We start from the raw sequence: 25,317 nt of genomic DNA on the forward strand, positions 1-25,317 counted from the left end.
AGGACCCTAAAATGTCATACAAACAGAAACAAACTTGATTCTAATTCAAGTGAAAAATATAACCACAGTGAATGAGGAAAGAAGAACTAACCCAAGTCATTTTTTAACTGAGCGTTTTGACTGCAAAACTCAGGATGAGAACGAAAAAAATTGGCAAGAAATATTAGACAGGCCCATAAAACAAAATGAGATTAAACGGGCACACCAGCCCAGGGGTAAGGACTAGAAGCAGGAGGGGACAGGAAATCTAGTAATAGGAAACCCAAGGTTGAGGAGGGGAGAGTGTTGACATGTCGTGGGGTTGGTAACCAATGTCACAAAACAATATGTGTACTAATTGTTTGATGAGAAGCTAGTTTATTCTGTAAATCTTCATCTAAAGTACAATAAAATAAATTATATATATATATTTATACACACATATATATAAAAGAAATATTGAGCCCTGGTTACTAGGTTTCTTTTTGCAGTGGAATATTCTGAAAGCATTTTCACAAAATTTGCATATAGTCTGTGGATTAGATATTAATCAACATTAAATTTCCTGTTTTTGATAATCATGCTGTGGTTATATAGGAGAATGTCCTTTTCCTTAGGAAATGCAAACTGGAGCATTTACAGGCAAAGCGGCAAGATATCTCATATGGCTCTTAAAAAATGTTGGATACATGTAAACACATGACAAATGGGACAATATGTAAACAATTCATAAATCTGTGGAATGATTATACAGAATTCCCTGATAAAATTATTCCAACTTTTCCATGCATTTGAAATTATATCAACATAAAAAGTTGCCCAAAAGAAGACAGCTTTAAGAGATTGAAAAGGCAATCCACAAAGTGAGAGAAAAATTCCAACATTTTAACAAAGGACTAGTATCCAAAACATATAAACAACTCCAAAGAAAAAGAAAGTCCAATAGAAAAAAGGGCAAAAGACTTGACCATGCAATTCACTAAAGAGGAAAGTCAATGACCAATAAGTATATAAAAGCATACTTATTAAAAACCAGAGACATGCCAATTAAAACCATAATGAGATACTATTACACTTCCACCAAATTGGTAAAAATCTGAAAATCCAAGAGTTTGCAAGAAGTGTTAGGTGCCCTGGAATTGGTTCCAACTCACAGCGACCCCACATATAACAGAACAAAATACTGCCCAGTCCTACACCATCTTTACAATCTTTGCGATGCTTGAGCCCATCGTTGCAGGGACTAGTCCCTCCTAATAACATGTCCAAAGCATGTGAGATGAAGTCTTGCCATTCTTGCTTCTAAGGAGCATTTTGGCCAGACAGGTTGTTTCATTCTTCTGGCAGTCCATATTCAGTATTCTTCCTAAACACCATAATTCAAAGGCATTAATTCTTTGGTCTTCCTTATTCATTGTCCAGCTTTCGCATGCATACGAGGTGATTGAAAATACAATGGCTTGGGTCAGGCGCACCTTAGTCCTTGTTATGGATTGAACTGTGTCCCCCCAAAAATGTGTGTCAACTTGGCTAGGCCATGATTCCCAGTATTGTGTGGTTGTCCCCTATTTTGTGATCTGAGGTAATTATCCTATGTGTGATAAATCCTAACTTATGATGTTAATGTCACCTTGAGGACTAAAACCGAAGAAGAAGGACACCACGTTTGAATTGTGATGTTGGCAAAGAACAGTGAATATACTATGGGCTGCCAAGAGAACAAACAAATCTGTCTTGGAAGAAGTACAACCAGAATGCTCCTTGGAAGCAAGGATAGCGAAACTGCATCTCACATACTTTGGACATGTCAGCAGGGATCAGTCCCTGGAGAAGGACATCATGCCGGTAAAAGGGTCAGTGAAAAAGAGGAAGACCCTATAAAAAATGGATTGACTCAATGGGCTTCAGCATAGCAACAATTGTGAGGATGGCGCAGGGCTGGGCAGTGTTTCATTCTGTTGTACATAGGGTAGCTACGATCAGAGGCATGACACAATATACAGGATTAGGTTGTATCTTGAGTCAATCTCTTTTGAGATACGAAAGAGAGAAGCGAGCAGAGAGAAAGGGACCTCATTACTACCAAGCAAAAAGAGCCAGGAGTGGTGCGTGCCCTCTGGATCTGGGGTCCTTGTACTAAGAAGTTCCTAGACCAGGGGAAGACTGCTGACGAGGACCTTCCCCCAGAGCTGAGAGAGAGGGAAAGCCTTCCCCTGGAGCTGGCGCTCTGAATTAGGATTTCTGGCCTCCTAAACTGTGAGAGAATAAATTTGGTTGTTAGGGCCACCCACTTGTGGTATTTATGTTACAGCAGCATTAGATAACTAAGACAGTCCTCAAAGTGACATCTTTGCCTTTTAACACTTTAAAGAGGTCTTTTGCAGTAGATGTGCCCAATGCGCTATGTTGTTTGATTTCTTGACTGCTGCTTCCATGGGCGTTGATTGTGGACACAAGTAAAATGAAATTTTTGACCATTTCAATATTTTCTCCATTTATCATGATGTTGCTTATTGGTACAGTTGTGAAGATTTTTGTATTCTTTATGTTGAGGTATAATCCATACCGAAAGCTATAGTCTTTCAACTTTTCAGTTAAGTGCTTCAAGTCTTCTTCACTCTCAGCAAGGAAGGTTGTGTCATCTGCATATTGTATAGGTTGCTAATGGGTCCTCCTCCAATCCTGATGCCAACTTCTTCATATAGTCCAGCTTCTCAGATTACTTGCTTAGCATACATGATTATTAATTGATGTTTGCGGCTGTTTCTTCTCATTTTGAGTCATGCCACATCAGCAAATGAAGGTCTCAAAAGCTTTACTCCATCCACATTATTAAGGTCCACTTTTTTTTTTTACTCTACTTTGAAGAGGCAGCTCATAGGTATATACCCTAGAAAAATGTGTTCATATATTGGGAGCGACAGATTGGAAAAGTGCCAGTGGTTGACTGTCCTCACAAAGCAGCCAGAATGTACTGAACCTTGTTGGACCAGAGTAGATGGCTAAGAAGGTCCTCATCAGGGACACTTACAAAAATGTTTAGAGCAGCATTGCTTACAAAAGCCAAAAACTGGAAAGAACCCAAATATCCATCAATAACTAATGGATAAATCCACTGTGATGTATTCATATACTGAAACATTAAACAGCATGAAAAAAATCACAAACTAAAGCTCACGCATCTTACAAATATATGTTGAATGAAAGAAGTAAAAGAAAAGAATACAAAGAGAATTTATATATAAATGACCAAACTATAAAAAAGGACATACTAAACTATAAAACCAAAACTAGTTGCCATCAAGCTGATTCCAACTCATGGTTATCATGTGTGTCAGAGGAGAACTGTGCTCCATAGAGTTTGCAATGGCTGATTTTTCAAAAAGTAGATCATTAGGCTTTTCTTCCTACTAAACTATATTGCTTCATATGAATGGACAAACTAAAATATATTGCTTAGATATGCATACACTGATGATAAAAATATTAAGAAAAACAAATAATTATCATAAAAGTCAGGCGGGAGAAAAGAAGTTATGATTAGAAAGGGATACATGGAGACCTTCTACGGTACATTCTAGTTCTTAACCTGAGTGGTATTTATAGTATTTTACACTTATGAGGTGTGGAACCTCTTTGCAGAAAACAGCTTGGCCTTTTGGTCCTGGTTCCTGAGAGCAGGACAACCCCTGAGGCCAGTGAATGGGGTCCAACTCAACAAAGAGGGATAAGCAGGGAGCCCAATGCTACTAAGCCTCATGAGGCCAAGTGGTGAGGACAATAAAAGCCTTGGAAGACAGAGGTTCACTGGAGCTTCCAAGTTGGAGAGAGTGTGAAAGTTCTACTCTTGAGAGAGTACGCACATCCCCTGGGGACATGGAAGCTCTGTAATGAAGATACCTCCCAGATGCCATACTTCCTGTTTGCATCCTTTTTCCTCTCCCCTCCTCCTGTCCAAAACCAAAAATTCAGTGAAGGCAAGGGCTGTGGTCTGATTCATCTGTCTAAGTCTCCATGATACATAGAGAATATTTGCTAAATGTGTGATAAATGCTTTTAAAATTAATGCCTAAATAATACAAATTAGAGATAAGCATATGATAAAAGCTCTAGTACTGAAGGTCCTTTTGGGGTTTAAATATGCTTGACTGATAGGAACATCAAAATTTAGGAGTTGACAGTGGAACGGAATTGAGAATCCAGACATAAATCCATCCACATATGAGCAGCTGATATTTGACAAAGGCCCAAAGTCAGCTAAATAGGGAAAAGACAGTCTCTTTAACAAATGGTGCTGGCATACCTGGATATCCATCTGCAAAAAAATGAAACAAGATCCATACCTCACACCATGCACAAAAACCAACTCAAAATGGATCAAAGACCTAAATATAAAATCCAAAACGATAAAGATCATAGGAGAAAAAATAGGGACAATGGTAGGAGCCCTAATACATGCCATAAACGCTATACGAAACATTACTAGAACTGTACAAACTACAGAAGAGAAATTAGATAACTAGGAGCTCCTAGAAGTCAAACACCTATGCTCATCCGAAGACTTCACCAAAAAAGATTACCTAGATATTGGGAAAAAGTTTTTAGCTATGACATTTCTGATCGGTGGCTGATCTCTAAAATCTACATACTATTGCAAAAACTCAACAACAAAAAGATACAAATAACCCAATTAAAAAATGAGCAAAGGATATGAACAGGCACTTCACTAAAGAAGACATTCAGGTAGCTAACAGATACATGAGGAAATGCTCACGATCATTAGCCATTAGAGAAATGCAAGTCAAAACTACAATGAGGTAGGGCCAAGATGGCAGAACAGACAGACACTTCTGGTGAGCCCTCTTACAACACAGACCCAAAAAAACAAGTGAAACGAGTATATTTTTTTTTAGGAGCCCTGAATTTCAAAGGCAAAGTTAGAAAATGAACTGAGCGGCATGGGGAGGAAGAGATGGTTCAGAAGAGGAGAGGAGTTCCTGGACCTGACTCGCCAGGAGCCCTCAGGCACCATTCCCAGGAGCAGCTGCAGTGGGCTGATGCTAGCGTTCAGCTGCAGTTTCCTCAGGGAGAAGCAGTGAGCCACACAGCCTACTCAAGCCTCTGGAACCAGAGAAGAACAGCGCCCTCGGCAAAAGCTAAGGACTTGCGTATATTTTAAAGTGCCTCCAACCCCCAGGCTGGCTTCAGCAGCTGTTGATTTCCCTGGGCCTGACATAGGCCCTGTTGAGCACCTAGAGCCATCCTCCCGGCTCTGGAGAAGGAATAAATTCGCAACTGGGGGAAAAGATAATTTTCCAGCACCACTAACTGGGAAAGCTCAGGACAGAAGTGGCTCCTGTCCAGGCATAAATGATCCATGGACTTTGAGTACATTTCCCCCCTGCATGGACCTGTTTGGGCCTATTTCAGGAGAACAGGCTCTCGTTGGCAGACAACTGTTTCAGCTGTGCGGTAGAGAGGTGGGTGTTTGATGTTTGACACCACTTTGCCTATTAAACAGGGTCCACACCTACCCACATCAGGGGCCTAAGGACTGGTGGCTCCACTCAGGTCACCCAGCCACCTGAGACTGGGGTCCAAGGGTAACTGGTACCTCCTAGTCCTTACAACCAAAAACATTGGGTGCCCATGGTCCATCTGCAGAACCCACCCACCTGTATGCTCTAGAGAAGAGGAACACGCTTTCCTCAGAGACACTTGGGGGACAAATCTCAGCCTCCTGCCTTGTTCAGAGCATGACCCCCTGCTGCAACCAGATACTGGTACCTACAGCAATCACCCATGCCTCTCTAAGACTGTAGGACAGAGCCTGTACCACACATTGGATGATCAGCTACCTGGACACCTGAGCTGAATTCATACAAGAAAAGTGAATGGACTCCTAGACTGATATACCTGGTAGTAGTTCTAGCCATCTGGGGACAGGTCGTCAGAGCTCCAAAGGTGAAAATAATCAAGCTAGCTCACTCAAGCAACCCATTTGGGCATATCAAAACAAAACAAAGCAAGAAGCTACGATACAGTAAGCAAACAAAATAAACTAATACAATAACTTATAGATGGCTGAGAGACAACAGTCAATATCAAGTCACATAAAGAAACACACCATAATCACCTCAACAAGCTCTCAAAACAGAGAATCAAGGGATCTTCCAGATGAAAGTCCCTTCCTGGAATTACCAGATGCAGAAAACAAAAGATTAATATACAGAGCCCTTCAAGACATCAGGAAGGAAATCAGGCAATATGCAGAACAAGCCAAGGAACATACAGATAAAGCAATTGAAGAAATTAAAAAGGTTATCCAGGAACATAATGAAAAATTTAATAAGCTGGAAAAATCCACAGACAGCAATCAAATTCAGAAGATTAACAATAAAATTACAAAATTAGACAACTCAGTAGAAACTCAGAGGAGCAGAACTGAGCAAGTGGAAGGCATAATTTGTGAACTTGAAGACAAAGCACTTGGCACCAATATATTTGAAGAAAAATCAGATAAAAGAATTTTAAAAAATGAAGAAATCTTAAGAATCATGTGGGACTCTATCAAAACAAATAAACTACGAGTGATTGGACTACCAGAACAGGGAGGGATAACAGAAAATACAGGCAGAATTGTTGAAGGTTTGTTGGCAGAAAACTTCCTTGATATCATGAAAGATGAGACGATACCTATCCAAGATGCTCATTGAACTCCACATAAGGTAGATGTTAAAAGAAAGTCATCAAGACATATTATAATCAAACTTGCCAAAACCAAAGATAAAGAGAGAATTTTAAGAGCAGCTAGGGATAAACAAAAAGTCACCTACAAAGGAGAGTCAATAAGAATAAGCTCGGACTACTCGGCAGAAGCCATGCAGGCAAGAAGGCAATGGGATGACTTATATAAAGCATTGATGGAAAAAAACTGCCAGCCAAGAATCATATATCCAGGAAAACTGCCTCTCAAACATGAAGGTGAAATTAGGACTTTTTCATATAAACAGAAGTTTAGGGTATTTGTAAAAACCAAACCAAAACTACAAGAAAAACTAAAGGGAGTTCTTTGGTTAGAAAACCAATAATATCAGGTACTAACCCAAGACTAGAACACCAGACAGAACAATCAGGTGTCAACCCAGACAGGAAAATCACAAAAATAAATCAAGATAAACTGCTCAAAACAGGGAAACAGCCATGTTATCATGTAAAAGAAGACAACATTAAAACAATAAAGTTGTTGTCGTCAGGTGCTGTTGAGTCGGTTCCGACTCATAGCGACCCTATGCACAACAGAATGAAACACTGCCCGGTCCTGAGCCATCCTTACAATTGTTGTTATGCTTGAGCTCACTGTTGCAGCCGCTGTGTCTTCCTCTTTTCCGCTGACCCTGTACTCTGCCAAGCATGATGTCCTTCTCCAGGGACTGATCCCTCCTGACAACGTGTCCAAAGTATGTAAGACGCAGTCTCGCCATCCTTGCTTCTAAGGAGCATTCTAGTTGAACTTCTTCTAAGACAGATTTGTTCTTTTCGCAGTCCACGGTACATTCAATATTCTTCACCAACACAATTCAAAGGCGTCAATTCTTCTTCAGTCTTCCTTATTCATTGTCCAGCTTTCACATGCATATGATGCAATTGAAAATATCATGGCTTGGGTCAGGCACACCTTAGTCTTCAAGGTGACATCTTTCTTCTTCAACACTTTAAAGAGGTCCTTTGCAGCAGATTTACCCAATGCAATGGGTCTTTTGATTTCTTGACTGCTGCTTCCATGGCTGTTGATTGTGGGTCCAAGTAAAATGAAATCCTTGACAACTTCAGTCTTTTCTCCATTTATCATGATGTTGCTCATTCGTCCAGCTGTGAGGATTTTTGTTTTCTTTATGCTGAGATGCAATCCATACTGAAGGCTGTGGTCTTTGATCTTCATTAGAAGTGCTTCAAGTCCTTTTCATTTTCAGCAAGCAAGGTTGTGTCACCTGCATAACGCAGGTTGTTAATGAGTCTTCCACCAATCCTGATGCCCCATTCTTCTTCATATAGTCCAGCTTCTTGGATTATTTGCTCAGCATACAGATTGAATAGGTATGGTGAAAGAATACAACCCTGACACACATCTTTCCTGATTTTAAACCAATCAGCATCCCCTTGTTCTGTCCGAACAACTGCCTGTTGGTCTATGTAAAGGTTCCTCATGAGCACAATTAAGTGTTCTGGAATTCCCATTCTTCACAATGTTATCCATAATTTTTTATGATTCACACAGTCGAATATCTTTGCATAGTCAATAAAACACAGGTATACATCCTTCTGGTATTCTCTGCTTTCAGCCAGGATCCATCTGACGTCAGCAATGGTATCCCTGGTTCCACGTCCTCTTCTGAAACCGGCCTGAATTTCTGGCAGTTCCGTGTCGATATACTGCTGCAGCCATTTTTGAATGATCTTCAGCAAAATTTTACTTGCTTGTGATATTAATGATATTGTTCTATAATTTTCACATTTGGTTGGATCACCTTTCTTGGGAATAGGCATAAATATGGATCTCTTCCAGTCAGTTGGCCAGGAAGCTCTCTTCCATATTTCTTGGCATAGACGAGTGAGCACCTCTAGTGCTGCATCTGTTTGTTGAAACAACTGATATTCCATCAATTCCTGGAGCCTTGTTTTTCACCGATGCCTTCAGAGCAGCTTGGACTTCTTCCTTCAGTACCATCGGTTCCTGATCATATGCTACCTCTTAAAATGGTTGAGCACTGACTAATTCTTTTTGGTATAATGACTGTGTGTATTCCTTCCGTCTTCTTTTGATGCTTCCTGTGTCATTTAATATTTTCCCCACAGAATCCTTCACTATTGTAACTTGTGTCTTGAATTTTTTCTTCAGTTCTTTCAGCTTGAGAAAAGCTGAGCATGTTCTTCCCTTTTTGTTTTCCATCTCCAGCTCTTTGCACATGTCATTATAATACTTTACTTTCTCTTCTCAAGCAGCCCTTTGAAATCTTCAGTTCTTTTACTTCATCAGTTCTTCCTTTTGCTTTCTTTAGCTGCTCAGCATTCGAAACCAAGTTTCAGAGTCTCCTCTGACATCCATCTTGGTCTTTTCTTTCTTTCCTGTCTTTTCAATGACTTCTTGCTTTCTTCATGTTTGGTGTCCTTGATGTCATTCCACAACTCGTCTGGTCTTGGGTCACCAGCACTTAATGTATCAAATCTATTCTTCAGATGGTCTCTAAATTCGGGTGGAATATATTCAAGGTCATATTTCGGCTCTCGTGGACTTGCTCTGATTTTCTTCAGTTTCAGCTTGAACTTGCATATGAGCAATGGATAGTCTCTTCCACAGTCAGCCCCTGACCTTGTTCTGACTGATGATATTGAGCTTTTCCATCGTCTCTTTCAACAGATGTAGTCAATTTAATTTCTGTGTGTTCCATCTGGCGAGGTCCATGTGTATAGTCGCCATTTATGTTGGTGAAAGAAGGTATTTGCAATGCAGTCACTGGTATTGCAAAATTCTATCGTTCGATCTCTGGCATTGTTTCTATCACCAAGGCCGTATTTTCCAACTACTGACCCTTCTTCTCTGTTTCCAACTTTTACATTCCAATCACCAGTATTATCAATGCATCTTGATTGCATGTTCGATCAATTTCAGACTGCAGCAAAACCCAAAAAAATCAAACCTGTTACCGTTGATTTGATTCCAACTCATAGCGACCCTATAGGACAGAGTAGAACTATCCCATAGAGTTTCCAAGGAGCACCTGGTGGATTCAAACTGCCGACCTTTTGGATAGCAGCCATAGCTCTTAACCATTACACCACCAGGATTTCCCAGACTGCAGCAGCTGGTAAAAATCTTCTATTTCTTCATCTTTAACCCTAGCAGTTGGTACGTAAATTTGAATAATAGTTGTATTAACTCGTCTTCCTTGTAGGCGTATGGATATTATCCTATCACTGACAGTGTTGTACTTCAGGATAGATCTTGAAATGTTCTTTTTGACGATGAATGCAACACCATTCCTCTTCAAGTTGTCATTCCCAGCACAGTAGACTATATGATTGTCCAATTACCCACGTGTCTGTCAGTTTGTCGTACTGTGGAGGCTTGTGTGTTGCTGTGATGCTGGAAGCTTTGCCACTGGTATTCAGATGCCAGCACAGTCACCCATGGAGGATTGGTTTCAGCTGAGCTTCCAGGCTAAGACAGACTAAGAAGGACCCAGCAGTCTACTTTTGAAAAGCATTAGCCAGTGAAAACCTTATGAATAGCAGTGGAACATTGTCTGATATAGTGCTGCAAAATGAGCCCCCCAGGTTGGAAAGCACTAAAAAGATGACTGGGGAAGAGCTGCCTCCTCAAGGTAGCGTTGACCTTAATGACGTGGATGAAGTAAAGCTTTCGAGACCTTCATCTGCTGAAGTGGATGACTCAAAATGAGGAGGAACAGCTGCAAACATCCATTAATAATCAGAACCTGGAATGTACGAAGTATGAACCTAGGAAAATTGGAAATAGTCAAAAATGAAATGGAGCCCATAAACATCAATAACCTAGGCATTAGTGAGCTGAAATGGACTGGTATTGACCATTTTGAATCAGACAATCATATAGTCTACTAAAATAGTAAAGAGAGACTAAGAAATGTAGTCATAGATCTTTCATATGGAGAGGAAGACAAGGTGATATAAAGAAATTATGTTTAAATTTAGAATAGGAGTAAATATTAAGGTAACCACAAAGGAGACAAGCTATCCTACACATCAAAATAAAATAAAAGAAACAAAATAGAGACTCAGCAGAAACAAAATCAACAACAATGAATATGAGGAAAAGACAATATATATAGACAAACTACTCAGCACAAAAAATTAGTGGGAAAAAAAACTATCAACAACACACAAAAAGAGACATGAAAATGATAGCACTAAATTCATACCTATCCATAATTACATTGAATGTAAATGGACTATGCACCAATAAAGAGACAGAGTGTGGCAGAATGGATTAAAAAACGTGATCTGTCTATATGCTGCCTACAAGAGACACACCTTAGACCTAGAGACACAAACAAACTAAAACTCAAAGGATGGAAAAAATATATCACGCAAACAATCAAAAAAGAGCAGGAGTGGCAATATTAGTTTCTGACAAAATAGACTTTAAAGTTAAGTCTGTCATAAAGGATAAAGAAGGACATTATATAATGATAAAAGGGACAATACACCAAGAAGATATAACCGTATTAAATATTTATGCACCCAATGACAGGGCTATATCCCTCATAAAACAAACCTTATCAGCACTGAAAAGTGAGATAGACAGCTCCACAATAATAGTAGGAGACTTCAACACACCACTTTCGGTGAAGGACAGGACATCCAGAAAGAAGCTCAATAAAGACACGGAAGATCTAAATGCCACAATCAACCAACTTGACCTTGTAGACATATACAGAACACTCCACCCAACAGCAGTCAAGTATATTTTCTTTTCTAGTGCACATGGAGCATTCTCTAGAATAGGCCAAATATTAGGTCATAAAGCAAGCCTTAGCAGAATCCAAAACATGGAAATATTACAAAGCATCTTCTCTGACCGTAAGGCCATAAAAGTAGAAATCAATAACGGAAAAGGCAGGGAAAAGAAATCAAACACCTGGAAACTGAACAATACCCTGCTCAAAAAAGACTGGATTAGAGAAGACATTAAGGATGAAATAAAGAAATTAATAGAATCCAATGAGAATGAAAACACTTCCCAGCAGAACCTTTGGGACACAGCAAAAACAGTGCTCAGAGGTCAATTTATATCAATAAATGCACACATACAAAAAGAAGAAAGGGCCAAAATCAAAGAATTATCCCTACAACTTGAACAAATAGAAAGAGAGCAAAAAAAAAAAAAAAAAAAGGGAAACCCTCAGTCACCAGAAGAAAGCAAATAATAAAAATTAGAGCAGAATTAAATGAAATAGAAAACAGAAAAACAATTGAAAGAATTAACAAGACCAAAAGCTGGTTCTTTGAAAAAAATGAACAAAATTGATAAACCATTGGCCAAACTGACAAAAGAAAAACAGGAGAGGAACCAAATAACCTGAATAAGATATGAGATGGGCGATATAACAGCAGACCCAATTGAAATTAAAAGAATCATATCAGATTACTATAAAAAATTATACTCTAACAAATGTGAAAACCTAGAAGAAATGGATGAATTCCTAGAAACATACTACCTACCTAAACTAACACAAACAGAGGTAGAACAATAGATCCATAACAAAACAAGAGATTGAAAAGGTAATTAAAAAAAACTCTCAACAAAAAAAAAAAGCCCTGGCTCTGACGGCTTCACTGCAGAGTTCTACCAAACTTTCAGAGAAGAGTTAACACCACTACTACTAAAGGTATTTCAAGCATAGAAAAGGATGGAATACTCCCAAACTCATTCTATGAAGCCAGCACATCCCTGATACCAAAACCAAGTAAAGATACCACAAAAAAAGAAAATTACAGACCTATATCCCTCATGAACTTAGATGCAAAAATCCTCAACAAAATTCTAGCCAATAGAATTCAACAACATATCAAAAAAATAATTCACCATGACCAAGTGGGATTTATACCAGGTATGCAGGGATGGTTCAACATTAGAAAAATGATTAATGTAATCCATCATATAAATAAAACAAAAGACAAGAACCACATGATTTCATCAATTGATGCAGAAAAGGCATTTGACAATGTTCAACACCCATCCATGATAAAAACTCTCAGCAAAATAGGAATAGAAGGAAATTCCTCAACATAATAAAGGGCATTTATACAAAGCCAACAGCCAACATCACCCTAAATGGAGAGAGCCTGAAAACATTCCCTTTGAGATGGGGAACCAGACAAGGATGCCCTTTATCACCACTCTTATTCAACATTGTGCTGGAGGTCCTAGCCAGAACAATTAGGCTAGATAGAGAAATAAAGTGCACCCAGGTTGGCAAGGAAGAAGTAGAAGTATCTCTATTTGCAGATGACCTGATTTTATACACAGAAAACCCTAAGGAATCCTCAAGAAAACCACTGAAACTAGTAGAAGAGTTCAGCAGAGTATCAGGATACAAGATAAACATATAAAAATCAGTTGGATTCCTCTATACCAATAAAAAGAACATGGAAGAGGAAATCACCAAAGCAATAACATTTACAGTAGCCCCCAGGAAGATAAAATACTTAGGATTAAATCTTACCAGAGATGTAAAAGACTTATACAAAGAAAACTACAAAACACTTCTGCAAGAAACCAAAAGAGACCTACATAAGTGGAAAAACGTATCTTGCTCATGGATAGGAAGACTTAACATTGTAAAAATGTCTATTCTACCAAAAACAATCTATAGATTTAATGCCATTCCAATCCAAATTCCAATGACATTCTTTAATGAGATGGAGAAACAAATCACCAACTTCATATGGAAGGGAAAGAGGCCTCGGGTAAGTAAAGCATTACTGAAAAAGATGAACAAAGTGGGAGGCCTCACACTACCTGAGTTTAGAACCTACTATACTGCCACAGTAGTCAAAACAGCCTGGTACTGGTACAACAACAGATACATAGACCAATGGAATAGAATTGAGAATCCAGAAATAAATCCATCCACATATGAGCAGCTGGTATTTGACAAAGGCCCAAAGTCAGTTAAATGGGGAAAAGACAGTCTCTTTAACAAATGCTGCTGGCATAACTGGATATAAAAAAAATCTGCAAAAAAATGAAACAAGACACATACCTCACACCACACACAAAAGCTAACTCAAAATGGATCAAAGACCTAAATATAAAATCTAAAACAACAAAGATCATGGAAGAAAAAATAGGGACAATGCTAGGAGCCCTAATACATGGCATAAACAGTATACAAAACATTACTAACAATGCAGAAGAAAAACTAGGTAACTGGGAGCTCCTAAAATTCAAACACCTATGCTCATCCAAAGACTTCACCAAAAGAGTAAAAAGATTACATATAGACTGGGAAAAGGTTTTTAGCTATGACATTTCCGATCAGTGTCTAATCTCTAAAATCTACATGATACTGCAAAACCTCAACTCAAAAATGGGCAAAAGGCATGAACAGACACTTCACTGAAGAAGACATTCAGGTAGCTAACAGATACATGAGGAAATGCTCACGATCATTAGCCATTAGAGAAATGCAAATCAAAACTAAAATGAGATTTCATCTCACTCCAACAAGGCTGGCAGTAATCCCCAAAACACAAAATAATAAATTTGGAGAGGCTGTAGAGAGATTGGAACACCTAAACACTGCTGGCAGGAATGTAAAATGGTACAACCACTTTGGAAATCGATTTGGCGCTTCCTTGAAAAGCTAGAAATAGAACTACCACACAATCCAGCAATCCCATTCCTTAGAATATATCCTAGAGAAGTAAGAGCTGTCACACGAACAGATATATGTACACCCATGTTCACTGAAGCACTGTTTACAATAGCAAAAAGTTGGGAGAAACCAAGGTGCCCATCAACAGAGGAATGGATAAATAAATTATGGCATATTCACATAATGGAATACTATGCATCGATAAAGAACAGCGATGAATCTGTGAAACATTTCATAACATGGAGGAATCTGGAAGGCATTATGCTGAGTGAAATTAGTCAGCTGCAAAAGGACAAATATTGTATAAGGCCACTATTATAAGAACTCAAGAAATAGTTTAAACAGAAAAGAAAATATTCTTTGATGGCTGTGAGAAGGGGGAGGGAGGCAGGGAGGGAGGGGGGATTCACTAATTAGATAGTAGACAAGAACTAATTAAGGTGAAGGGAGGGACAACACACAATGCAGGAGAGGTCAGCACAGCTGGACTAAACCAAAAGCAAAAAAGTTTGCTGAATAAACCGAATGCTTCAAAGGCTAACGTAGCAGGGGCAGGTGTCTGGGGACCATGGTTTCAGGGGACATCTAGGTCAACTGGCATAATAAAATCTATTAAGAAAATATTCTGCATCCCACTTTGGAGAGCGGCGTCTGGGGTCTTTAACACTAGCAAGTGGCCATATAAGATGTATCAATTGGTCTAAACCTACTGGGAGCAAAGGAGAATGAAGAACACCAAAGACACAAGGTAAGTATGAGCCCAAGAGTCAGAATGGGCCACATAAATCAGAGACTACATCAGCCTGAGACCAGAAGAACTAGATGATGCCCAGCAACAGGCAATGACTGCCATGATAGGGAACACAACAGAGAACCCCTGACAGAGCAGGAGAGCACTGGGATAAAAAAAATTTTTTTTATCCCAGTGCTCTCCTGCTCTGTCAGGGGTTCTCTGTTGTGTTCCCTATCACGGACCCCAAATTCTCGTAAAAAGACCAGACATAACGGTCTGACTAAGACTAGAAGGACCCGAGAGGTCATGGTCCCCAGACCTTCTGTTAGCCCAAGACAGGAACCATTCCCAAAGCCAACTCTTCAGACAGGGATTGGACTGGACTATAAGACAGAAAATGATACTGGTGAGGAGTGCGCTTCTTGGATCAAGTAGACATATCAGACTGTGTGCAGCTGGTGTCCGGAAGGGAGATGTGAAGGCCAAGGGGGATAGAAGCTGGCTGAATGGACACGGAAATACAGGGTGGAGAGAAGGAGTGTGATGTCTCATTAGGGGGAAAGCTACTAGGAATATATTTAAAAAAAAAAAAACCTGTGCCGTCAAGTCGATTTCGACTCATAGCAACCCTATAGGACAGAGTAGAACTGCCCCACAGAGTTTCCAAAGAGCACCTGGTGGATTCGAACTGCCGACCCTTTGGTTAGTAGCCATAGCACTTAACCACTACACCACCCAGGAATATATGGCAAGGTGTATATAAGGTTTTTTATGAGGGACTGACCTAATTTGTAAACTTTTACTTAAAGCACAATAAAAATTAAAAAACAAAAATTTAGGAGTCGATAGTTAAGAATGGGGTGTTTAGGGAGTGACAGGCCCTGAAAGGTTCTCCATAGGGACAGGGTTTTAGATCCTAATTTTCTGTCCATCTAGGACTAGAGTAACCTTGAATATTTTCTACCTTTGGCACATCTCTGGTGAGTTTGTGAGGTGGATACTCAGAAATTTCAGAGTTTGCAGATTTCCAGGGCTAGGAAAGGGCTCTGAAAAGATATATATGACAGAGGATTCTATTGTTCCAGATTTTGGCTAAGGGAGGAGGAGTAGTGGCTTGCAAATGCACCTGAAGTTGAGATGTGTGAATGTGGCTCCTTCCAGCACCTTTATGACTACGGTTTCTGGATCTGATTGTTGCCTGAAGCAGCGATCCTCAATGAAAGGACTAGCCTTACTTCTCACTGCAGCCCAATGCTACTAAGGCTCAGGAAGCCAAGTGGTGAGGACAATAAAGGCCGTAGAAGACAGATGTACTCTGGAGCTTCTGGTTTGAGGATAGGCATGTGCCCTGAGGAAATGGAAGCTCTGTACTGAAGACCCCTCGAAGACGTCATCCTTCCTGTTTGCATCCTTTTTCTGTGTATATCCCTCTCCGTCTAAAGTTGTTATTACAGGTATGGTGTTTCTGTGAGTTCTGTGTGACTACTGCAATGAGTTAAACCTAGTAGAGAAAGAGTGCCTGGGGTGCGGGGTGGCTCATGACAGAAATAATGGATAAGTTGGGAAGTTAGGATATATTTGACTTCCACCTCATATGAATCAGCTGATTCTTATACTCAGTTATTGATTCAACACTGCACATTCTATTTAATGCATTTTTCTGTATATATGTAATGTTAAAAAAAATACCATTACACAACCACTAGAATGACAAACCATACCAACTGTTATACAGAAAGTGGAACAAATACAATTCTCACTCATTATTGGCAAATTAGAAAGGTAACTGACTGAATCACCTTGAAAATTAAATGGCAAAACTGAAGATTACAGGGTAGATACTCTATCCAGCAATTCCATTCCTGAGTATACACCCTAGATATCTATAGCACATATGCACCAGAAGACATATATATGTCCAGGCTGCATCTGGAAAAAACTGGTGGTTATTGTGGTGATATCAATTCTGGGAACAAATTCAGCTTAGGTTTGCCTTCTCTAGGAAGTCTTCAATGACTAGCCCAGGCAGAATTAATCAGTCTGTCCTCTGTCCTACCCCTTCATTCCTGCTACAGTTATCACAAACTTATGACTGTCTGATACCATGTCTAATTCCTTTCTCCTCCTCCTTTCCTAAGCTGAAAATTCAGTGAAGGCAAGAACGGTGGTCTGTTTCATCTGTCCAAGTCTCTATGGTACATAAACAGTATTTTCTAAATGTGTGATGAATGCTTTTGAAATTAATGCCTGAAGAATACAAATTAGGAATGGACACATGATAAAGGCCCTAGTAATGAAGGTCTTATTGGGGTACAAGTATGCTAGATTGACAGAAACATTGCAATTTAGGAGTCAACAGTTAAGAATGGGGCATTCAGGTAGTCGAGGGCCTTAGAAGGTTCTCTATACTGTCTATGTAGAACTAGGATAACCTTGAACATTTTTTACCTTTTCCACATCTCTATGGGGATTCTCTGAAGTGAATACATAGTAATATATGAATCTCAAGATTTCTAGGGTTAAAAACGGGCTCTGAGAAGGATAATATATAACAGGGGATTCTACTTGCCCGATTTTAGCTATATGGGGGAATACAGGCTTGCAAGTGCACCTGAAGTTCAGATGTATGAGTGTGGGTCTTTCCAGCACCTTTATGGCTAGGGTTTCTGGGTCTTATAGCTGCCTGAAGCTGGAATCCTCAGCGAAGGGGCTGGCCTTACTTCTCACTGCAGCGATGTGAGACAACTGTGGCCCAGAAGCCCATGACAGCGAAGATGACCAGTGTGGCAAGCAGCAAGGTGCCCAGGTTGACCAGAGCCACGACAAAGGCATCGATGAGACAATTGTTGGACGGGGGCATGTATGTCGCGAAGGAGGCAACGATGCCAAGGCCTAGGCCCAGGGAAAACAAAAGGTGTGTCCCTACTTGGAACAAAATACTTATGGAGTTCTCAATCGATACCTAAAATGGAGAAGACAAATATAAGGGAATATATAAATGAAGAAGGAGAATAAACTAGGACAGAATGTACAAGGCAGGGGGACACAGAGGGAGATAATGGATAATGGGAAAAGGAAGCCCTAAGATTAGGCAGCTATGGTGTCTTCCAAGGGCTGATGGAGGAGTGGGAAAGGTATACCTTCTTGAAAACCAACATATAGTGAAGGCCAAATGATGCACCTTCCAGCAGTGGACTCCAAATCAGGAAACACAAGAGGATGAGATAGGGAAGCAGCACCAAGACATATAACGCCTAAATTGAGAGTGGGACATATTAGCAACCTTATATTAGTAGGCATCAACTGTCAGCAAGAATCGGAAGCTCTGAGTCAGAAATTGGCAGAAGTTGGAAGACAGCTTTCAGCAGGGGTTAGGGGCTAGTGGGAGTAAAAGGCTAGAGGTAGTGAGAAATTAGGAGATCAATGACTAACAGAGTCAGGTGAGGGCCAGAGCATCTGAGAATGTCAAGGAAAACAAAAGTAGAGGCTCACCTTCCCAGTGGACTTGAGCCCATTGATCATGATAAGACCAGTAAGAAACCAGATCAGTAAGAGGGACAGGGTCACACTGGGGATTAATACCCCACCATCCTCGATTGTGTCTGAGGCCTTCAAGGTCTTCCGGTACCAGAAGTACATGGAGGGTGTCGTCCGGGCACACTCAGGATCTAGAGATACCTGGCTTTGAACACGTCTGCTAAACAGGGTTACCCCTCCCCTCTTCTTTATTCCCTTCACTACCTCTTCTCTCTTCTTTCCACCTCCCATTTCTTCTTCCTTCTACTACCCTCCTCTTCCTTATCCCTTCACACCCCCTCCTCCTCCTCCTAATTCCCTTCCACCTTTCAGTTTTCCCCTTCTCCTCCTCTTTCTCTTCCATCTCACCAAATTCACTGGAGTTCTTCACTAAGGGACATGTCTCCCATGGAACAGGAAACTGGAAGGACTGGCTCAAATAGAGGAGGCTCCAGCAATTGACCAAATTGAAGACTAAGCCCTCGATGAAGCACACCTGGGGGCCAAGGAGGAGGCAGCTGGGGAGGAATAAAGTGGGCAGGAAAAAGGAAGGTATTTGACAGAGGATGGGGAACTGAAGGGACTTGACCCATGGAAGAAAAGTTATAGGACCCTTTCCAGGAAAAGGGTTGGGATGGGGTTAGGTGTAAAGGGTAGGGCTGGGCAGCTCAGAGCTCCTTACCAAGAAGGTGGTATAACCCAAACCAGTCATCCAGGGGCTGGTGAGCTTCCATACACCAAAGCTACCCTGACGCAGCCTCTGACCAGATGCCATCTCCATGAAGAGGAGAGGAATTCCAATCAGGAACAGCATGAAGATGTAGAAGACGAGAAAAACGCCTGTGCAGGGGATTCGGGGAGGGGTTCTGAGAACCATCTTGCCTTTCAGAGTCTGGACTTCTCAGGGGTCCAGGAAAACATGTTTCCCACCAGTTACCTCCCTCAGGGCCACAGACATCAGAGTTCAACTGCTTCCTCATCCCTCACAGTCCTAGGTGTCCAGTCCCCTGGCCCCCAATTCCTAGAAGACACATATTCCTACTTTCCACCCCTGCCCCTGACTTAGGCCTCCAGCCCCACCACCTCATAAATATAAGTGTTCGGATACCCTGTTCCTAAGTGTTCAAGCACCTGGCTCCTTTCCTGCTCCAAGTACCAAGTCCAGCCTTGACATTTCTCAGAGGTCTTAGAGTTTGAACATGGACACGCTTCTAGCCTGCTATCTCCTTGCGGACCCATGAGTACTGGCCCCCAGCATTAATACCTCCATTTTGAAGCCACAGGTTGGGAAAGCTCCAGAGGTTGATCGACCCCACAGAATAGCCCACCTGGGCCAGGATGTACTCAACCTTGCTGGACCAGAGTGGACGTGTACTGTCTTCATTCTCTTTCTTCTTTGTCACCTGCACGTTCAGAGCTGAGGTACTGTGTTTCGGGATTGAGACAGCCTCAATCTCTGACAGAGTAGCTTTCTTGTGTTGTCCATCCCTGGACTGAACTTCCCAAGCCGGGGTCTCCCAGGCCTGAGTCTTTACATTCTGGTCCAAAGACATTGCAGACCAGCTCTGTCTTGGACTTTTCAATCCTCAAGTCTGAATTTCTGAGACACTCTTAGAAGGTTTTGTCTCAATAAATGAGGTTTTTTCCAGCGAGGATTTCAAAGCCTGAGCCTCTGTATTTTTCCCAGGCCAACTCTTTCAAGTAGCTCCAGTTTTTTCAAGGGAGAGGTCATCTTTCTGGATAGACCTTAAAGACATTAAAAAAAAAAAAAAAAACTATAGATTTTAGTGGTTAGAGCCAATGAATGACTGAGTTCCAGAACAATCCCCAGCACCTCCTTAAAGCAAACCTTCTGTCCCTACCACCACTGAAATTCAAACACAGAAAAATCTCTTACTTCTTAAAAATGCTTTGATACAAGGGATGGGGTAAAGGTAGACAAAGCCTGTTAACATGTCAGGAATCCCACTTGCTGAGAGCGTTGAGGTATACTCCCTAGGGAGAGAGGTACCATTAATAGTGGGCTTTTGAATCAAAGGAACTCCTTTAATCCTGAATCTGCCTTGTAACCTTGGGGAAGGTGTTTTACCTCTCTGAGCTTCAGTTTCTCTTCTATAAAACATTCAGCTCTCTACTCAAGTACTGTCTCATCAGAAATGCCTTCCTTCCCACTTATTCAACATAGCAGCTACCAACCAACCACTCTTTCCATCCTACCCACATTTTTCTTCATAGAAATTTCTCACTATTATTTCTCACCATTTGACATTATTATCTATTGTGTTTTCATTTATTCATTGCCTCTCTCCCCCCACTGCTCTATCCCCAGCAGGAGGACAGTACTCTACCTCATATCTGGGCCGCTGTTTACTCTCTGTGTGCCCAACACTCCAATCTTTTGTTGGATCCTCAAATGCTCTACAAAAAAAGTGCAAGGAGTGTGCTCAAAAAGAAGAGAGGAGAAGAAATATCTGAGTGTGGAAGACAGGAAGAGACAGAGAACTGGAGTTTTCTTTCAGAGGGGGGCAGGCTATTTAAAAGTAACAGCAGCAGGTTGGCCTCAATGCAGCATTGCCACACCTGGGTCACATGTGGCCACACAGTGTGAAACACACTGTTTCCAAAGAGTTCTTAAAGCTCAGGAAAATGATCATAATTCAATGATACGTTCAAAAAAAACTAAGATGAAACACGCTATCTATAGTTCTATCCCCACTACATTTAAAAATGTAATGAAAGAAAAGGCTGAAAGGGAATAAATCAATCTACAGAAAATAATATGATTATATGTATTTTTATATCCTCTCTGCTTTTTAAATTAGTTTTGAAAATTGTCTACAAAAATAAATGTATTACGTTAATAAAAAAAGTATAAGAAAAAAATAATAAAAATAAAAGGATGATACTGGACACAGAGTCAGATTTAAAGGATCCCATTAGCCAAATATGGGATAATTAGAGCATCAAAATAAATAATAATAGTAACATATGAGAACACATAGAATAAAATAAGAATCCATGAATTCATGCTGATATAAATAAGAAGGAAAAGATCTTCTCTATAAAAAAAAAAAAAGTTTTAGAATGCAAACTAGTAAATGTACAAAGATTGACAGAAACAGAAAATCATCATTTAGAAACCATCGGTAATAACTGATTCAGGCAAAAATCATCAATGGTTGCTAACATAGTATTAATGTGTCTCCCCACTAGACACTTACTAATCACAAATGGAAAAATAGTATCTTTATCATATTAGACACTATATTACCCAAATAATACAAGTCAATCCGTATCAAGTGCTTCCGGATATGAACAGAGAAGAACATAACATCACTCTGTGGTCCTCCTGCCATAAATGTATAACCAGAATCTAATTATGAGGAAATATCAAACAAAAATTGAGGAACATTCTATAAAATAACTGGCCTCCACTCATTAAAAATGACATAGTCATGAACATAAAGATGGAAAAATTGTGAGTCTGAAACAATAATCGTAATTCTGAATCATACAAAAATAAACAGTTAAAAAATATTGGAACACTTCCTGGCACGCCTACCATTCACCATCAAAACATCAAAAAAGTGTCAACTAGGAAACATGGCCACATGAAAATTGATGTCCAAACTTACCGACAATTTCCCTTCCCCCACAAAGAAAAAAATGATTTTAAAATATTAAAAAGATGAAATGTATGTTTTTGTAAATGTCCACTAAGCTCCATGTTAGGTTCAAAACTGGGTGACATGGGCTTACATTTATAGAAATGTAAAACTTAATCTCAAAAATATAATGAAAATGTTCAGAAAAAAAAAAGATGAAGATATTGGCATGATTTCTGAAAAATAGGTTTCATTCTCAGGTCAAAACCAGAAAATTCTACTACATACACAGTAATGCCCCCACACATCTGTCAGTTGTTCATACTGTGGGGGCTTGCGTGTTGCTGTGATGCTGGAAGCTATGCCACCAGTACTCAACTGCCAGAAGGGTCACCCATGGCGGACAGTTTTCAGCTGAGCTTCCAGACTAAGACAGACTAGGAAAAAGGACCTGGCAGTGTACTCTGAAAAGCATTAGCCAGTGAAAACCTTATGAAAAGCAGCAGAACATCGTTTGATATAGTGCCAGAAGATGAGTCCATCAGGTTGAAAGAAGAGCTGCCTCCGCAAAGTAAAGTCAACCTTAATGACGTAGATGAAGTCAAGCTTTTGGGACCTTCATTTGCTGATATGCCTTGACTCAAAACGAGAAGAAACAGCTGCAAACATCCATTAATAATCAAAAGGTGGAATCTATGAAGCATGAATCTGGGAAAATTGGAAATCATTAAAATGAAATGGAACTCATTAACATCAGTATCCTAGTCATCAGCGAGCTGAAATGGATTGGTATTGGCCATTATGAATAGGACAATAATATGGTCTACTATGCCAGGAATGACAACTTGAGGAGGAATGGTGTTACATCATCGTCAAAAAGAACATTTCAAGATCTATCCTGAATTACAACACTCTCAGTAATAGGATCCATATGTCTACAAGGAAGACCAGTTAATACAACTATTATTCAAATTTATGCACCAAACATTAAGGCCAAAGGTGAAGAAACTAAAGATTTTTTTAATCAAATTCTGAGTCTGAAATTGATCAAACACGCAATCAGGATGCACTGAAAATTACTGGTGATTGGAATATGGAAACCCTGATAGTGTAGTGGTTAAGAGCAATAGCTGCTAACCAAAAAGTCGGTGGTTCAAATCCACCAGGTGCTCCTTGGAAACTCTATGGGGCAGTTCTACTCTGTCCTATAGGGTCACTATGAGTCAGAATCAACTTGACAGCAATGGCTTTTTTGGGGGGGTGATTGGAATGCAAAAGTTGGAAACAAAGAAGAAAGATCTATAGTTGGAAAATATGGCCTTGGTGATAGAAAAGATGCCGGAGATAGCACAATAGAATTTTGCAAGACCAACAACTTCTTCATTGCAAATACCTTTTTTCAACAATATAAATGGCAACATGGACCCCCCCCCCCATTGGATGGAATGCGCAGGAATCAAATCAACTTCATCTGTGGAAGGAGACAATGGAAAAGCTCAATATCATCAGTCAGAACAAGGGCAGGGGCCAACTGTGGAACAGAATATCAACTACTCCTATGCAAGTTCAAGTGGAATTATACAATTCTGTATACTAAGGTCCCATTATCATGTCAAAAATCAAGGAAGTTCTGATAGAACCAAACTGAAGTCTTAACTCAAGTCACTGAGGGAACAATTCACAATTCCCATTGCTGATAGTATAGTTCGGTGTTTCAAAAAATAAATTTTAAAATTTTAGGCAGAACTGTATTAAAATTCGCTGGATAGTCTTAATGGCATAATGGAGATGACAGAGCAAAGAGGTAGTGAACTTGAAGATGGATGGATAAATATTATGCAGTTTCTGAAAGAAAAAAAGATGAGAAAAGTGAACAGAGACTTAAGGACCTGGGAAACAATAGGTTTAACAATGGAATAACTGGAATATCAGAAGGAAAGGAAAGAAAATAAGGCAGAAAAATATATTTGAAGAAACAATGACGGAAACCCTCCAAATTTGGTGAAAGGCATAGATTTACAAGTTAAAGACACTCAGAGAATACCAAACAGGTTAAATACAAACAGAAATATGTCTACACATAGTACAGTCAATCTGCGAAAAATCAAAGAGGAAAATCTTGAAAGCAGAGCAATAAAAACAATATATACAGAAGGGAATAAGGAATAATACCACATATTGCATACTTCTCATCAGAAACTATGGAGGCTAGAAGACAGTGGTACAACATAGTTAAAGTGCTGAAAAAAAATTTTTCATCAAAAATTCTATAATTGATAATATCTTTCAATAAAGATGGTGAAATAAAGACATTTTCATAAAAGATAAACTAAGAAAATTTATCAACAGCAGACTCACACTACAAGAAATTATGAAGGAAGTTCTTGATACTGAAGAGTAATAACATTAGAAGGAAATTGAGATTTTCAGAAAAAAATGAGGAGTATCAGAAATAGTAAACATGTAGGTAGATGTAAAAAACTATATCTTCCTTTTAATTTCTTCAAAATACATATGAATGTTTAAAGCAAAAGTTGTAATATTTAATTGCAGATTTTATAATGTATTTAGATGTAATACATAAGAAATGTATATTATAAAGGACAGTGGGAGGGCACAAACATTGGAACCATAAGGTTGCAAAATTTCTAAATTTTATATGAAATAATAATGATCCCTCGTGATTCAACGATTAAGTGCTTAGCTGCTAGCCAAAAGGTTGGTGGTCTGATCCCATCCAGAGGCTTCACAGGAAAAAGATCTGGTGAGCTGTATCCATAAAGATTATAACCAAGAAAACCCTATGGAACAGTTCTACACTGTCACATGGGTTGCTATGAGTTGAAAATTATCAGTGACACCTAACAAGAACAACAGCAATGACATCTGAAAGGATAAAATATTAACTGTAAGCAGACTGTAAAAAGTAAAAAAAAAAAAAAACCACAACAAGAAACCACTTCACCCCCACTAGGATGTCTTAGTTTTGTTTTTTTAATGGAAATAACAGATGTTGGCAAGAATATGGGGAAACTGGAACCCTTATCCATTGTGAAAAACAGTT

At 39.7% G+C, this 25,317-nt stretch overlaps 1 protein-coding gene across 1 annotated transcript in view; it reads right to left on the reverse strand.

Moving 5' to 3' along the window:
* The window catches only part of LOC126086239 (orphan sodium- and chloride-dependent neurotransmitter transporter NTT5-like), a 30,857-nt gene extending 10,589 nt beyond the window's left edge, over nucleotides 1-20,268 (reverse strand). Inside the window, exons 1-6 of the mRNA XM_049902403.1 lie at nucleotides 19,913-20,268; nucleotides 19,331-19,488; nucleotides 19,018-19,144; nucleotides 18,625-18,800; nucleotides 18,273-18,386; nucleotides 17,853-18,094 (exon numbers count right to left, since the gene is read on the reverse strand). Coding sequence (XP_049758360.1) covers nucleotides 17,853-18,094; nucleotides 18,273-18,386; nucleotides 18,625-18,800; nucleotides 19,018-19,144; nucleotides 19,331-19,488; nucleotides 19,913-20,201 — 1,106 coding nt within the window. The 5' untranslated portion in view covers nucleotides 20,202-20,268. The remainder of the gene's footprint in view (nucleotides 1-17,852; nucleotides 18,095-18,272; nucleotides 18,387-18,624; nucleotides 18,801-19,017; nucleotides 19,145-19,330; nucleotides 19,489-19,912) is intronic.
* Between the last annotated feature and the right edge of the window lie 5,049 nt (nucleotides 20,269-25,317).

Source organism: Elephas maximus, chromosome 11 (assembly GCF_024166365.1).
Source record: "Elephas maximus indicus isolate mEleMax1 chromosome 11, mEleMax1 primary haplotype, whole genome shotgun sequence".
NCBI lineage: Eukaryota > Metazoa > Chordata > Mammalia > Proboscidea > Elephantidae > Elephas > Elephas maximus.